General features: G+C 47.9%; 1 protein-coding gene across 1 annotated transcript; it reads right to left on the minus strand.

Moving 5' to 3' along the window:
- Positions 1-12551: 12551 nt before the first annotated feature.
- Positions 12552-13871, minus strand: LOC126537709 (histone H3.1). The gene is made up of 2 exons (XM_055074413.2): positions 13683-13871; positions 12552-12951 (listed from the first exon to the last, which is right to left on the minus strand). Exons 1-2 carry the CDS (start codon positions 13813-13815, stop codon positions 12674-12676), a joined length of 411 nt encoding a protein of 136 aa, XP_054930388.2. The 5' UTR covers positions 13816-13871; the 3' UTR covers positions 12552-12673.
- Positions 13872-17377: the final 3506 nt, after the last annotated feature.

Here is a 17377-nt window from a genome sequence, read left to right on the forward strand (position 1 = left end):
CCTTAAGTGAGGAGGTACGCTTAAGTATTACTTATAACTCACGTCGACTCTATGTCTTACTTCTCCGTGCCTTTCAAGTTTTCCGCCGGCATGTAGTTTCAGGACCGTAATGTTAGGCTCAAGAATAAAAACTGCCATAGGGAACGCGACACGATGAGGGACAAGGACTGTTACTACTATCACTCTTGTGCTTCCTAGCGTTGGATGTGACCTGAAGAGGTGGCTGCATATGCACTGAAGTTATGACGTGGAAATGACGATTGTCGCGGAGGTGGCTCTTAGTTTCGGTTTCGGCGTTCACTAACGGAAAAGTCACTCATAGTTAGACTTCTGATTGAAACGGCGACGAAAGGGAGAGATGCGAGCACCCAAAGGGCGAAAGCGTGCATGGACAAAACTGGCTGCGCCAGAAGCACTGCCTTACTACGCTGGAGGCCACTGGTTTCTGTAAGTTAGAATTCGGAACATTGAAAACTCAGGGGACGAATTCCCAAGCGTCTTCTTACCTAGATGTAAAACTCGCTTTTTAAAGCGATGATAGACTGTTCTCGCGACGATCAAATTCTGAGTGTTAGGTGACCAAGCATCAGCCAATAAAATTTTTTTATTTTGATAGAAACTCTGTGAATGAGGCCTCGAAGCTTCTTTTTAATCCACATTTCAATATTATTAAAACATAAATTCATGCGGCTCATTGTTGGCCAAGCGCTCCCTGCTTTAAGTGCTATTCACAATTTACAGTGACGGCACTTGGCCTTGGTGAGAAGACAGGATTTTCAGCTTATTTATAACCACTTTCGGGCTCGTTACCGTGCAGAGGAATATATGCATAAGTTAGTCTGGCTTCCACATAAAATGGGAATCTGGACGCCGTGACCAGGAATTACACACGCAGCTTGCTCCTGAGTTGCAGAATGTTATATACGTAACTGATTACAGAAAAAGGAAAACGAGCGTATTATTGTTACTAGCGAAAAGGCAAATGTCGCCTCAATAAAGACATGTTCTCTACTTTACCGATTCTCGAAGCACAGGTCTTAAAGGACTCTGGTTCGCTGCTCGTCACAGAGGAACTCGCCCCGGATGCGCTCGGCGCTGGGTTTGTGCTGATCGGTGCGCGCTGCCCATGGCTTGAAGACGAAGACACTGTGTAGGTCCGGTGAACCATGAGAGAGTGCAGCCACACGGGAACAGTTCCAATGGCGGCCCGAGAGGCCGCATTCTGCGATAGCTGGAATCGGTTGTTGTTCCTCCGGAATCGGTATGGCGGGGCCATAGCTATCTGCCTCTTCGTCTTTTGTTTGATGATCAGCGCTACCGTACTTGGGATTGTTGTTGTTGTCCTGACTATATGTGGCACGTGCCCACAGTGGGCAGAGACGAGGAATTGACTGGCTAAGAGAAAGTGTCAAGGAGGGTGGACGGAACGATTTTGAAACTTTCGCTTACAGCTAAAAATGACAATGGGCATGAAAACCAGGAATAAACGCTGAGATCTCCACTGAAATAAAGAGCAAAACTGTAGCAGAAACCATCTCACGATTAGCCTTGGTAGTAATGCGATGAACGTTTATACAGTGCAGCGACACAACGTATTGCCACACATTAACCTTTTCAATAACGGCACACATAAATACCCCCCAAAATATTAATTTTCCATCTAACTGTGCGAAACATATCGGGACACTGTCATCGGAAACAAACAATATACAGTTGAAGCGTTCTGAGCAATAGCAGAAACTATCTTAAGCAGAAAATTTGAAGTGAGCTTCATCCCAAGCCACATATGGCTTGGTTTGGAATTTGTACAGACAGCTCTCGTCATTTCGGATCCATAGGTGAATACTACCTTTGCTTTACATGGTGCGTGAGACCACTGCATCCGAAGACCTTGTAGCGGTGTGGCTTCTGACCACGCTTTCATAATAAAGTTAGTCAGTTGCCGAACTTCCCCTGTCTCATCCTATGGTCCCCCTCTTAACGAACAAATAATGCTTGCTGCCTGTAATTCAGTGTCGGCCGAATATATGATTAAGCAAAAGAATTCGCACCTAATACCGAAACTCGGCAAGAAAGTCCTTTTCTGGCAGGTTGAGTGTAGACATCGTCCTAAACTGAATGGTTAATAAAATCTGTAGCAGTCAATCTGGCATTCACGTTGCTTGAAGTATAACAGCATACTCTAATCTCACATCTCAGCCCACGTTGCTATACCACTCGCCTGTCAATTTTAATCATGAGCATGGCGGCGTGATGATGACCATGTGACAACAACGCAGTGACGACGTTAGAGTGACGAATAACGAAGGACGTCGACAGAACGACGTCTTTCGGATGAGGCAGGCAAAAGCGGGTGAGGTAAGCAAATAATATTAGTCGCATCAAAAGTACGTGAGCTTTCTTGCAAAACAAGAGAGGTATGGTATTTGAAGCCATTATTGCTCATAACGGAAAATGGCCACCTGTGAGCTGGGAACATAAGCTTGCAGGAATTATGTTAGACACTAAAATAACTTTTACCGCATGTTTCAGGAAGCAAATTACAGCAAAATTCATCTACTGATAACTATCGCAGGTGATGCAATTAGCATTCGTGCAGAGTAGTGACTGCCGTATTCATGAACTCAAGTTTATCGTGCGTAGTGTCATCCTGAGACCTTCGTTTCTTCGGCTATATGTGGCATGCTCGGATATCGTAACACTGTGCAATGACACTCGTATCTGTCGTGGGGGCGTAGTGGCTTCGTTCAGGCGCTACTAGGCCCGAGGATGCGGGAGGTAATCGCGGCTGCGGCAACAGCATTTAAAAGCGGGCGATATGCAATAAACCGTGAGCCATTCTAATCTCTGAAGGTGGATGACCAGCGACGCTGTGTGGCATACAACAAAGAGGTGACAGAATTTCGAAGAAAAGTAAGAACGCGTTTATTGTCTTGATCGGGGGTCCTCGTGACGAAAGTACGCACACGCATTGATTTTGATGCATCCACGTTCGTTCGCGTTATACATTCGTTGTATACATTTGTGCTTTCCTTTTGCAATATATTGAGGCAACGACTTTCAGAACGAAATCACTTCACCGCCTGGCAATGAGCCGGTGCCGTCAGCGCCTTCGCAGAGGGAGGGCCAGAATGGGAACGTTGACATGCTTAGCTGCAACGAAACCCACTGTGGAAGAAGACGACGACGACCACAAACGCGCGAGCAGTGACACGTGCGCGTTCGCGCGGTTACGCCGAAGGATGCCAATGAGTCAGCTGTGGTAGAAGATGACGATGAACGAACGAGCAGTTGCACATTACATTGCTGATGATGTTTTTGCTCACATAACTTTGTAGACAGACACGAAAAATCCACGAAACCCTAGGGACAAACAGCTTCGCTGTAAAACACCCGTGCACTCTACCAGGCATTGAGTGCACGTTAGAGCACACCAGGTGGTCAAAATGAAACCGGAGTCATTCGCTACTGGCATGCCTCATAATCGTATCGTGGTTTTGGTACGTAAAACTCCGAAATTCATTTGTTGCTAGGACACTCGATTGTCAAGGTCACCCATGAGCATGGCTGCATGACGGCGACTGTTAACGCCGACGCTACTGCTACGACAAAATCACTCAGAAATGACGTCGATGGAAAGCTAAGGTGGTACACGACGACAGCATGATGACAATGGTATTTCTTTTCTTAAATGATGACAAAGGTACGTTTCACGACAACTGCTCACCGACGACGACATGAGGACAATGAGATGACGAGTGAATGGCGATGATAGCATGACTACGAGGGTGCGACAATATTCAGATGACAAAGCTGAAATGATGACGATGGCATTACCATGGCGGCATAAAGATGAAGGTACGACAAAGGACGCATAATTGCGACTTTCTGACAATGACGCATTTACAACAAACATGTGGCAATGGTGGCATAAACATGATTGAATGACGACAAGATGATTACGATAGGATGAAGAAGTAACGACATGGGTGAATCAATGAAGACAGTATGATTCCGACGGCATGAGGACAATGGGATGAGGTTTAAGTGATGAAGAGAGTAAAACAACAGCGTCACGAACATGGCATCACGGCAACGGTACGAGGAGGACTGCGTGACGGCAATGGCTGATGACAACGGCATGACGAGAGTCGGGTGTCAAACTTAGAATCCCAATTGAATGACCATAGTATGATTAGGAGAGAATAACGAAGATTGCATCGTGACTACGAGCACATGCCTTGTGGCCCAAGATATTAGAGAACTTGGGCCACTGAGTCAGGGTAGAAAGCATCACGGGAGTCTAGGACAGGAAACTGGAATTACTAGGAGGGAACGACGACGAAGGCATCGCCACCCTGAGCACACACCTTGCGGTCCAAGTAGGCAAATTACATGGGTTAGTGGGTCGGCGTAAGAGGCCAGACAGAAAAGATAGATCGATATATAGATAAAGAAGAGCAAGACGGCTACAGTAGGCAAAGAATACAAAGCGAATAATATCATAGAAAAGTCATCTTAAGATGAGTGTAGGTGGTAATGCCATTATCAATCGAGCAATGTAGTGCCACACCCTAGCATTGTGATTAGCATTTTGCTTCCTACTTCAGCTGCTTCGAACGTAGATATCTATAGATTTATCTATTTAGCCCCTTACGCCAACGCAGTGGCCTAAGTTGCCTACCAGCGTAAAATACTAGGTACGCGCTCGTTGCCGTGATGCCATCGTGGTATCACTAAGTTAGAATGATGATGATGGAACGATCGCGAAGGCGTTACGGTAACGGCATGAAAACGAATGCGTGCGTCTACACACTGATGACGATGGCGTGACAACGGTATTAGGACAATGGCATGACGACGACAAAATGACGAGAATTGGATGACGAATCTAAAGTTACCACGTTGGAACGACGACGACAGCATCAGCACGGTGGCGCGCCAGCGAATGCATAAGGACTGCGTCACGATGATGGCGTGATGACGACTACATGAGGAGAGGCGCACGATCAAGCTGGAATGGATGGTGACGATGCAATAGTCACGAGGGCCTCGAAAGCATCGGTACACGTAGTGGCCCAAGCTATGAGACAATTTGGGAATGTGAGTGCATTCTAGGAGTAAGAACGACGGCATGACGTGAGCGAGATAAGAAGCCTGCTATGACGACGGAGCGGTCACGACGGCATCACGACCGCGGGTGCCTCCTAGTGGCCCAGGCTGTGGGGCCGCTAGGTCCTCACTGGAAGCTTGTATATAAAGTTATATAAAGAGACTGTTGCGAAAATTCACTGTACCCCTTGATAAAGCTCGGTCCACCAACCGAAACTGCTGGGTAAATAAACCAAACTGTCAAGTTGTGCTTCTGATCTCTCGATATATATATATATATATATATATATATATATATATATACATATTGGCACACGCTAGGTACGCTCGAAGTCGAGGATGAAGAAGTGTGCGTGATGAGTGAGTTTATTGGGTCCAGCCAAACGCGATAAAACGCGCACCCGGCTAATCCCAGGACCCGACTGACAGGCCTAGCCTGCCGGCGCGCCATGATTTGGTCCTCAGAGACGGGACTTCGCAGGAGCGCGTCCCACTCTTCCTTGGTCAACTTCGGGCCCAGCGACCCGCACTCCCAAAGCATGTGAGGCAAAGTAGCAACCTCAGCACAAACCACGCAAGAGCAATTCCGATAAATATTGGGATATATGCTGTTAAGGGACGTCGGATTTGGGTAGGAGTTCGTTTGCAAGAGTCTGAGCCTGACCACCTGCGGCCTGCTTAGCTTGGAGCGAGGAGGCGGGAAAACCCTTCTAAGTAAAACAATTTAGAAAATTCATTGTCCGTGATAGGAGCGTCTCTCTGTCCTAGGAGAGAGTCACCCGATCTGAGGGCAGCGCGGTAGCTGCTGCAGAAACGAACAGTAAAACGGACGTTGACCTGGAACTGACTGCTTGCCGTTTCCTCTCGAGACAAACTGCTGGAGGCACCGGGTACGCATCCACCGTATGCCTACAGGCCTTGAACCAGAAGCTGTGGGGCTGCTAGGTCCTTATTAGAAGCTTATGTATAAAATGATATAAAGAGACTGCTGCGAAAATTTACTGTACCCCTTGATAAAGCTACATATATATATAGTGCACGGTGCTCCGCGCCAATTACTCACTGACCGTGGCCGCAGCTTTCTCTCGGCAGTCGTCGAGGACATCCTCCGCTCCTGCTCGACAAAGCACAAGTCCAGCATGTCGTACCACCCACAGACCAACGGCCTCACGGAGCGCCTCATCCGGACCATCACCGACATGCTTTCGAAGTACGTAGCGACCAACCACCACGACTGGAATCTTCACTTACCATATGTGACGTTCGCGTACAATTCATCACGTCACGACACCGCCGGCTATTCACCATTCTATCTCCTATATGGCCGAGAACCCGCGTTGCCCTTGGACACTTTGCTGCCCTCGGCCACACGTTCAGCCACTGAATACGCCTGCGACGTGATCGCCCAAGCCGACCACGCGCGCCAGCTCGCCCGCTCCCGTCTCGAGGCCTCACAGGAGCATCAGAGACGCCTCTATGATTGCCACCATCGCGACGTGCACTTTTCTCCGGGTTCTCTGGTGCTTCTCTGGTCACCCATTCGGCGTGTGGGCCTTTCCGAAAAGCTGCTGTCGCGCTACACTGGCGCTTACCGTGTGGTGCGACAAGTGACAGATGTCACGTATGAAATCCTCCCCGCCGACCTCTCAGCGTCATCATCAGCTGCAAGTGACATCGTTCACGTGGCGAGACTAAAACCATACCACACACCTTTCACCGCGGATGTGTCGATTAAGCACCGGGATGGTGCTTCTACAGCCGGGGGTGATGCTACGGAACAGCCGCCACAGTGTGGCTGCACTGAGGAGAAAAAAGACGACGTGTGTGCTGGCTGGATATAGCGTCGCCATTTTGGCCTCCGTTAGCTTCCTTGTAAATAAATTGTAAATAGCATTCAGCTTCAGCTACACGTAACAATATATATATATATATATATATATATATATATATATATATATATATATATATATATATATATATATATATATGTGTGTGTGTGTACGCAGCAAGGGTATGGTACGAGACCCACGAAGCCTCATTTACCAGCTGGCAGGAGTTTTACCGCCTGCTTGGCGACTACTGCAGCACACCCGTAAGGAAAGCAAGAGCCGAACAGGCACTGTCTTCGAGGTCTCAAATGCCGGACGAAACCGTCGCCATGTTCGTCGAAGACATGACGACGTATGATGGACAACCTTTTGCATGCTTTCCAGTGGAAAACGTGCCTCTGCTACTTAGATGATGTGGTTATTTTTACGCCCGATTTTTTTCACCCCTCTTCGTAGAGTAGAAGAAGTGTTACAGTGCCTAACTGACGCTGGCCTTCAGTTCAACCGGATTAAACGGCACTTTGGCCTAAGTCAGCTCCCTATCATTGGCCATGTGGTGTCTGAAGATGGTTTTCTTCCTGACGCCACCAAGCTCTGTGTAGTTGCTCATTTTCCCAAACCTCCCTCCTTAAAAAAGTTCCTTCGTCTCTGTTCCTACTTTCGCCGCTTCATTAGGAATTTTGCGGCCATCACCGCTCCCTTGAATTAGCGTCTATGTAGCGACTTCCACAATAACGCCTGGTCGTCCTCTTCGGATGATGCCTTCCAAGAGTTGCATTGTCTACTATCCTCACCGCCGATACTCCATCACTTCGACCTTGTAGCTCCAACCGAAGTATACAGAAATGCCAGTTGTGTTGGACTCGGCGCTGTGTTCGCGCAACGCAAATCTGCATTCGATGAGTACTTTTGGAAATGGACAGAGGTCAGAGCAATATACGTAGAGCCCAACATAGAACCGGACCTTCTCTAGCAGCGATTGCAAAGCGCTCTGACTAGTTCGGATCTACATGACCAACTATGGGCAATCCAGCGGGCCCGGGCAGCGGTGCAAAGGCTATGCCTCATCGCACATAATGTCCGGGTGGCCTGAGCCCGGGCTGGCAACCTTGCAGATGCTTGTCTGAATAAAGGTTTTTCCTCAGTATGGACCCCTTCCGAGCACTGCTTCTGTAAACTGCTGCATAGTCGTTGCCATCGACCACATGAGCGATACGCGGAAACAGCCGCTCTGCCTGCTGCCACAGCTCGTGATATAGCATCCAAAAAGACTTCTTCTTGGGCGAGTTGGTGCTTAGATTTCGTAGGTATACTTTGTGGCGCAAAAAAAGTTCTTGAAAAGTGACAGAAAAAAGGAAGGAAGAGAGTGAAGCGCCATACTACCAATTGCTTAATGACAGCCTGAAAAAATGTATAGAAGAGGACAACTTCCGCTCATGCGCAGGGAGCGAAGGTGTGACGGAACAACAAGGTCATGATAACATACTTAGGATAAAGCACATTTCTGCGGAATATAATACGATAGATATATAGCTTCACTGTCTTCCTTCCTTTCTTCTGTCCTTTTCCGAGAAATGTATTTCGCGCCCCGAAGTATACCTAGGTGATATAGCATCCTTCCCCTTGAAAAACTATTCTCCGTCAAGGCGCACCTCGCAAACTTTTGAGCGTTAGCGCACATGTGCTTCTCTCCGAAGTCGTAAACGCCCTCCCTGCTGAATTTCACATTGTTCAAACTCAAACTGATGACAAAACAATGGGATTGATTAGCGCACTGCTACAACTATGGAAAGTCAGCCCGCGTGCTTTGGCTATGCTGCCACAGAATGTGGTCGCCGGGTATATGTATGTGGTCTTACTTGTCATGCCGTTGTGGCCATTCCATAGTGCTCATTTCATTTTCTTCTTGCTGTCGTCATGCCGTTGTCGTTACGCCTTCCACACCGACTCACTTTCCCCTTTTCATTGTGTAAGAGAAGAAAACGAGAATGTGCTTGCAGGGGTTTTAGAACCTGCGCAGTGCTCCTTCAATACGTTTCCGCACATAGTGAAGTTCCAGGCGTTTTCCAGTCTCAACCAAGAACAATAGATATACAGTTTTCACAAGCCTAACCACCTGGTTAGTGAAGCACGCTTTCAAACATATTCAGGAAATAAGTTATCCGTTATCTATTCCTCAAGGAAATGAACAGAAGACGGCGTGATATACACAGGTGCATATTCCGTCAGCGGGTTACCTAGAACACACTCGACTGAGCATCGGCTGTTGATAGGTAGCTTCAATGTCTGTATATAACCGAGACGCATCTACCGCGTACCAGAGAGACTTGCTTACGTCTTATAGCCGTTTTAATAAAATTAGCTGCTATTCAGCACCCAAGGACTGTGTAAAAAGCGTGATTGCTTTTGAGTCTGTTGGAAACAGGAAAAGTGACCCTAATAATGGAAAAAAATTGGCCCTGCTGCGGCGTTGTTGGTCAGCCACAGAGCCGCGCAGAACGTCTAGTGGTCGTTCTTCTGTTTTCTTCATATTGCGGGAAACACTGACCGGCAGAGAAAACGAATTCCTGCAGAGGTCAGCAGATGGCAAATATGTGCACGTGCGCAGGGAGCGACAGCAGCAGACGAACAGAACGACCGCCAAAGCGATAACAGCCAAAGCACCACCCATTGGCGCAACGACTGGAGCGACGGACTGCAAGAAAGCGCGCCATAAAAAAAAATTACGATGGAGCGCATTTTCTTTCTGCAGCTAATTTCGTCATTTTACGTTAACCATTCGTAGGTAACAAATATGGAGCCAAATATGCAAAACGTATTTCATTTTTCCTTGGCCACGAGAAACTTAGCAACACTAATGATCTGAACTGTAATTAGCCCATCCGTTCATCCAGTGGTTATACTGCAAGACACTTCTAAGCACTACTATATTTACTACATTTATGGGTGTCCAGGAAGCCGGTGATATTCTCTACGGAATTACATCTTGATAAAAAAAAACGATTGCTAAATTGCACTGCAACAAATGCTGTTAAGAACGGCCCGCTGAGGTGCCAGTTTTGCCAGCCAGTTGCGACAGCGGCGTCAACTTTCGCTGTTAAGAACGGCCCGCTGAGGTGCAAGTTTTGCCAGGCAGTTGCGACAGCAGCGTCAACTTTTCTTGGAAAGCCACCGTTACGCTCTAGCCTTGGTGCCGTTGCGACTAAACGCGATCGGCGGACCATCTATTGTTACTGAACCCGCCAACGCTGACCTGATCTGATATGAGCGGGGCAGTTGCCGAGGGAACGTCTCCGGAGGCAAGACAATGGACAACCGGCAGCCGCGCGGCGGGGGTCAGCTCGGGGAATCGGATGTGCCGTTCCTGACGTCAGCTCCGAGTTCTGCGAAGGCCGTCTGACGTCGTCGGTTGGGGACCGTGAACCTCACGCAAAGAGGTGTGTGTGTGTGTGTAAGCCCTCGTCTACGATGCCTGGTCGAACGCTTCCCTCACCTTGGTATCGAGGGAGGAACGCGTGTTTATAAACCGCCGTTTTGCGGCTGCTCAGTGTACTTTCTCTCGCAGTCATGCTAGACTGATGAACTGCAACGTCCTTATGTAGATACTGTAAATAAACCCACATTCCTCGTTCTCGATGAGAAGCTGTCCTTCCCTTCGACAACCTCCTCAGCGTCGATAAGTGGGAAGACGGCATGGGCCAGCTACCACCTAATTCATGTCCGACTCCAATCTTGATAATGCACACTTTTGAGTGCAGAATCCCTATAAAAAGGAAAGGTTTCTATGCGAGTTCAGAAAATTTTCAATTATAATATGTAGAAAAATATCAATAACGAACGAAGCTACATAATTTTGTTCACAAATAAATATATCCAAAATAGCAAACGTACATGATATATTTTTGAAGTAGTAACTTAGCGCGAATAAAACCACGGTAACAAGAAAGACGGAAAAGGCGCGCTTGTCCTTGTCCGTCTTTCTTGTTTCCGTGGTTTTATTCGCGCTAAGTTACTACTTGAAATATGGACGACGAACTAGCCCAACAGTCAACTCTTCTAGTAGACGATATAGGTACGAGCAGCAATGACAGTAAAGTACAGAACAAGCGATAGTGAAAAATGTACCGAAGTGCCTTGTTTCGTAAACATTACATGCGCAACAAAGAAAAAAAAAGACTCATCCAAGCCCTACCTCCTTTACTACGATTGTAGGTATCCAGGCTATCAGCTATATTTTCCACAGGATTACCATGTTCTTCCAACAATACACTTGGTCAAGAGCACAATTCCATTAATAAAGCAACCCTTTCAAGCATTTCTCTGCCTATTCTTTAAAACTATGAAACGATCAAAAATCGGCAAAGTACCCCATCTCTCCGACTAGGGCGACTTACGCACACGGGGAAAATATTTGCTGGAGGGCGGCATGAAATATTTCCTTACTACAATGTGTAGACCTATGTACAATGTCGCATTTGAAACGTCACTTGACACCTGTGGTTGCAGGGCGCAGAGAAATATTTGTGCTGTCTTCTTGCCGAGCTCCGAAACACTTTTCGCAGCAGTACGCATGGCAAAAACGGAACGTGCAGGCCGAATTGAACAGTGCCAAAGTTAGGCAATGCTACTATGCTGCGGTACGGGAGTCTTCGTCAAAGTGCGACTGCAGCGATAAAGCACACCGCCTGCTCCATTGCTACCGGCGCTTGTTGCCATAAATTTTGCTGCTTTCCATATAGAGTTTCATCGCTGTTTACCCGCTTCGGGCCGCTGGCGCCATAGCTCATGAACCCAAATCTAAAGTTCACTTCAGGCAGCCGCTGCTTAAGTTCTGTCACGCGGCTCTGAGCAAAACAACCAATTAGTTGCGTTGCATAAAATAATTACAGTAAATAGGCTTAGGCGCTCCAACATCTCGCCGTGATATTTCGGCATAGAAACGAAACTAGACTTGTCATTCTCTTGCTATAGCTTCGAGTGAACAGCTATCAGTCAAGCTTTATTGCGTGTTACAAAAAAGGAGACCACGTTGGGTACGCAGCTTCAGCTTTTAACTTGCCATCGCCCCAAATTATGCTGTAGTATCTCAAAGCAAGTACAGGTCAGAGTGAGCGATGAACGAGCAATGCTGTATGGCTTTTCCTCGTCCCATGAAGCGCAATACTGCGTCCTTACTACGTTCGTCGCGACAGTCGAGTTGCTTTATATTTCAATGCTTTCTTCACCATTGCTTCACGTTTGTTTGTGGCTGTTCTGCTCGTTTTGTTTTCTGCGCAAGCGCACTTTCTGCACCGCCTGGCAGTGGCCACTACAAAACGAATAGCCGCGGCAGAAAGCGACCAGTGCAGGAAGGGACGCATTTCCGATAAATCGCGTTCTTGTTGGCGCAGCAGTTTAATTACAATCTCTGCACAGGATACGCTTAGTGCAGCTGTCCGTAATCAAAGACGGAAGGTACAGATTGATATGAAAACCCCGAAAGCACGACATTGCGATTACGATGATGAAAGCAAAAGGTAATTTAATACAAGGGCTGATGCTGCGATTGCGTGCAGGCTGCAACGCGTTCTAAGCGCAGGAGTGTACTAAAAGAAGTGACTGGAAGCAGGAGACACGATATCAAGGCACTTTATTTGAAGTCTTGCAGATTAAAACCGTCATGGGAATGAATAAATGGAGCACCGAGTGGAAAAAAATTTACAAGATGAGCACCATGGAGGGCAGCAAAGAGACTAGGCACGTTCCCCACGTATGCGTCGTGCAAGTTGTACATCTTTGGGCATTATGGTGACGCGCTTAGCATGAATTGCACACAAGTTGGTGTCTTCGAAGAGACCAACAAGGTACGCTTCGCAAGCTTCCTGCAGGGCCTGCACGGCAGTACTCTGAAACCGCAGGTCGGTCTTGAAGTCCTGCGCGATTTCACGAACCAACCGCTGAAACGGTAGCTTGCGGATCAACATGTCAGTCGACTTCTGGTACCGCCGAATTTCACGAAGAGCCACTGTGCCTGCAAAGACGAAGAAAGTCGCAACGTGAGCACAAGTGTGCGTGAACTAAGAACGCAGTGACTCACGTGGAACAGCAAGTGTGGGAACTTGTAGGCAAAAAAAAAAAAAAAAAAAAGGAGTGGCGTGTTAAGATATGGAAAGGTGCATTTGGTCAGAAAATGCGCGAAGGAAAACAATACACCAGCGAGCATGCAGTAAATGTGATAAGGCGCAGCTACGCAAGGCTACGTACTCTAAATCTGGTACACCGAAACACAGAAAGGAAGAAACAAGCCGAGCCGGCCAGGTAACGGAACGGGGCGCTACTCTTGAAGGCCGTTGGCATTGTTCTGGACACCACCCACCACATATCGGCTTTGATTCCGGCATCCGAGCGACACAGGTTCAGGGTGTGGTAAATCAATACGATAGCGCACAATGCCAAGTGCTTCCGCAAAATATTTGGTATAGGTTAAGCAAACACTGGGGGCAACATCAGCTAGCTTTCAAAAGACGAAGCGCCAACAGAGACCGCACACAAAGAAACAATGACAGTACTAAGGCTCTAGTCCTGCCATTGTTCTTTCTTAGAGTACTGTCTGTGGGCGGTTCATTTTAAAGATATGGACCAACAGGCCCCACAACGTGTTATATTGGAATATCTCGCCTAGTTCCAGCGTAGCCTTGCGACGCTACGGTCTTAATAGCTAATAAGAAGTTGTAAAAAAAAAAAAAACGCCAAAAAACTTACCAGGCCTATAGCGATGCGGTCTCTTGATGCCACCAGTTGCAGGTGCCGTCTTCCGGGCGGCCTTCGTGGCTAGCTGCTTGCGAGGTGCTTTGCCACCGGTAGACTTGCGGGCGGTCTGCTTGGTCCGAGCCATGGCGAGAGATGTGTTACCGCAGGGGGGCCGCGAAACGGATTGGTACTGTGTGCTGGTGCGCCAGCCTTTTTATAGTCTCGACAAGAGCATGCGCACTTGCGATAGGCAGTTAGGCAGTCACGGTCAAGGTCAAGTCACATGGTCGCGAGGGCGAGGATGAAATGCGCTGCCGTGCGATTGAAGCCCGACTGCAATGCATCTCGCAGGGCAAAATACTAGTTGATAAAAAATATGCGTCCAATACGTCCCCAATGGAAACATTTGAAAACTTAAAGATAAGATAGATTATGGGGTTTTACGTGCGAAAACCACTTTGTGATTATGAGGCACGCTGTAGTGGAGGACTCCGGAAATTTCGACCACCTGGGGTTCTTTGCCGTGCACCTAAATATAAGTAGAGGAGACGAAGACGAAGTGTCTGCGAGCCAGAACGCTTTTTTGTAGCTCAGCTGTTTTTTCCTTATTTCTGCGTACATCTTTGGAGAGCCGGCATGGTTCGTGGCGCGGATGCAAGTTGACGTCCCCCTGCCTCTGCCGGGAATGGCGACTTCAGCGGCGGCTGCGTCTAGGAAGCGGACCGGCCTCCAGAGCGACACCGACGGCGATGACACCAGCGTCTACTCGCTCAGCAGTGAGGACTTCTCCGATGACGCCTTCGAGCTTGTGCGGAGCCGCAAGGCGAAACGAAGACACACCGCCAGGGCATCCATGCCTTCGAGCACGCCAATGGTGGGACCAACTCGGAATACCACAGTCAGTACGATTCTATTTGTACCGGAACTGGCTACCGACAACCTGAGGCGACTCAACAGACAGTCCGTATCGGTGCAACTTGAAGCGATGGGGCCAAACCAGATAGCAGACGTTAGAGTCAACACACGAAAAAATGTGTTGGCTATCGACGTCACACATGAGACTGCGCTGAGAAATTTGACTACAGTTAGAGAACTAGGTGGCGTTAAGCTCCGCTCGTACATCCCCCAGAACAGTGGTTCAACTACTGGTGTCATCTACGACGTGGACGTTTCCATCTCCAGCGCCGACTTGCCGATCCTAGTGAAGCCTGCCGTTGATGGCGTCGCCATAACACATGTGTGTCGCCTCGGCACATCCCGCTGTGTGAAAATTATATTCAAGGGCGAGACTCTCCCTTCGCACGTCAAGGTGGGCCACTTTAGACACCCTGTGCGACCATTCATCCCAAGGCCACTGCAATGCCGCAATTGTATGAGGCTTGGACACGTGAGTGCCGTGTGCGAGAACACAAGAGTTTGCTCACGCTGCAGCGAGCCACACGCTGCAAACTCTTGTGCAGCCGCGGTTCTCAAATGCACCAATTGCCTTGGGTCCCATGATGCTTCATCGAAGGACTGCCCCAAAATGAAGAAGGAAAAGGCGATCTTGAAACAGATGGCGAGAGACCATTCGTCTCGTCGGGAAGCTGTTGCGGCAGTTAGAAAGCGACGCTCCCGACGCCGCCGGACTTCAAAGAACGCTGATACCTCTATAAAGAGTACGCCCCATCCGACATCACCTCCTCCTCTGCCCCCTAGGCGTGAGGCAACTCAATCTAAATCGGACAAGGTCATGGCGGAAAACAATACAACTTGGTCCTCACTACTAAAGCAACAGCCAAAGCCAGAGCAACAGTGGAAGTCACAACCGAAACGACAGCTGATGCCACAGCCGATGCCACAGTCGGTGGTACGACCGATGCCACAGCCGGAGGAGATGCCACAACCGGAGGCGATGCCGCAGCTGATGCCACAACCGGAGCCTAGTCAAGTCATACAGCTGCGCACGGCTGTAGAGCGAACAGCCCGAGTTCCTGACAAATTGCCCGAAGAAGACCGGCAAGTCGTTATGATGCTCCGGTCTCTGATGAATACCCTTCGAATACTCCTAAATAACCTGCACACTCCGTCAGCGCGAAGTGCAATGCAAGTGCTGGATGCTCTCGATTCAGTACTTGCAACTCTTCAGTAAGCATCATGGGTCACCCGCAACATTATATTCGCACTGAAGACAGAACGACTTGGGTTTAGCTTAAAAATGTACTGCCACGCACTGCAGCGTACTGCTGACGCCCACCGGATCCTTTGTCGTCTCTGGTAACTTCAACGTGCATCACCAGCTATGAACCACCAAAATTGACGGCAGCCTAACGTGTCGACGGAGCACTTGCTTTGACTTGACTGATTTCCAAGCACTTTGCTGCGTGCACAGACAGTGTTCCCTCTATCCCGCTTTCGTCTTTTTGTTCCCCCTTTCCCTTCCCCCAGTGTAGGGTAGCAAACCGGACACTCGTCTGGTTGACCTCCCTGCCTTTCCTCTCGTTGCTATCTCTCTCTCTGACTAAATATAAGTACACTGGTGTTTTCGCATTTCGCCCCCATCGAAATGCGGCCGCCGTGGCCGGGATTCGATCCCGCGACCTCGTGCTCAGCAGCCTAACACCATAGCCACTGAGCAACCACGGCGGGTAAAACTTAAAGATAATGTCATGAAATTGGAAAATGTGAAGTCGCAGGCTGTTTACTTCCATCCACTAATAATTATGAGCACGAAACACTGCAGGCTTTCTGAAGTTTACTCGTGGGGATGCGGGCTGAGGTATACAGGAATTTCATTACCGTATGTAACGCTGTATATGCCATGAAAACTCCCTCGTGCCTAGCCATCAAAAGTAATGGCAATATTTGTAGTACTAACCTTATAATATTTGATCAGCAGTTTTATTTCAGTGATCAGTGAAAAGCAAGCGATGCTCGCTGTTTACATGCGAAAATGCAAAAAACTTGCATGTTATACTATATATAATACGTTGCTAACAAAGACAATTACAAAGACAAGACAGCGATTCAGGGGAGACGGAAGTGACTGTGCTGGGGCTCCTTTCTATATATACGGAACAAATAATGAGCACTTCAGCGTGCATGTTGCATAATATCTTCAACAAACAGCTGAACAATTTTCGTAAAATATTGCTTTCAGTTCACGATGGTTACTTCCGATATTCTATTGTTGCATGGTTTCCACTAAAAATATGCATTCCAAATGTAATAAGCAAACTTCCAAGCTTTAGTCCTACTAGATATTCACGTATCGTTGTAAGCACTGCCTGTTCCTCAATAACTGGCTGAGAATGGAACTTATCAGTTTCTTAAGCTGACTTTCTTGATGTATGTATCTTTTGATTCGTCTTGCTAAGTAAGCATCGAAGGATTTGGTAATTGAGCGCTTTATTTTCTTTGGCTAGACTTTGACGGGTTAGGTAATTGAGCGTTTTATTTACCTTGGTTTCATTATTCTGTATAAGACCCACCAGAGGAAAAGGAATTTCCAATAGTTGCACGGTGCTCGCAAGTGAGCGTGAGAATTCTTGCCCCGGCAGAATTTCTACTATACAGCGGCGACCAGACTTTGAGATAACGGGGCTGCGTGTGGCAAGAACTCGCTTAGCCGTATTGTCGAATGTAGCGCCAAGCGTGGCATAGCTTTTCACCTGTGTAAATTCCCTCGTTTTCAGCGAAAACTGTTCCGCTCTTTAGCCTAGCCAATA

Source organism: Dermacentor andersoni, chromosome 4, assembly GCF_023375885.2.
Source record: "Dermacentor andersoni chromosome 4, qqDerAnde1_hic_scaffold, whole genome shotgun sequence".
Lineage (NCBI taxonomy): Eukaryota > Metazoa > Arthropoda > Arachnida > Ixodida > Ixodidae > Dermacentor > Dermacentor andersoni.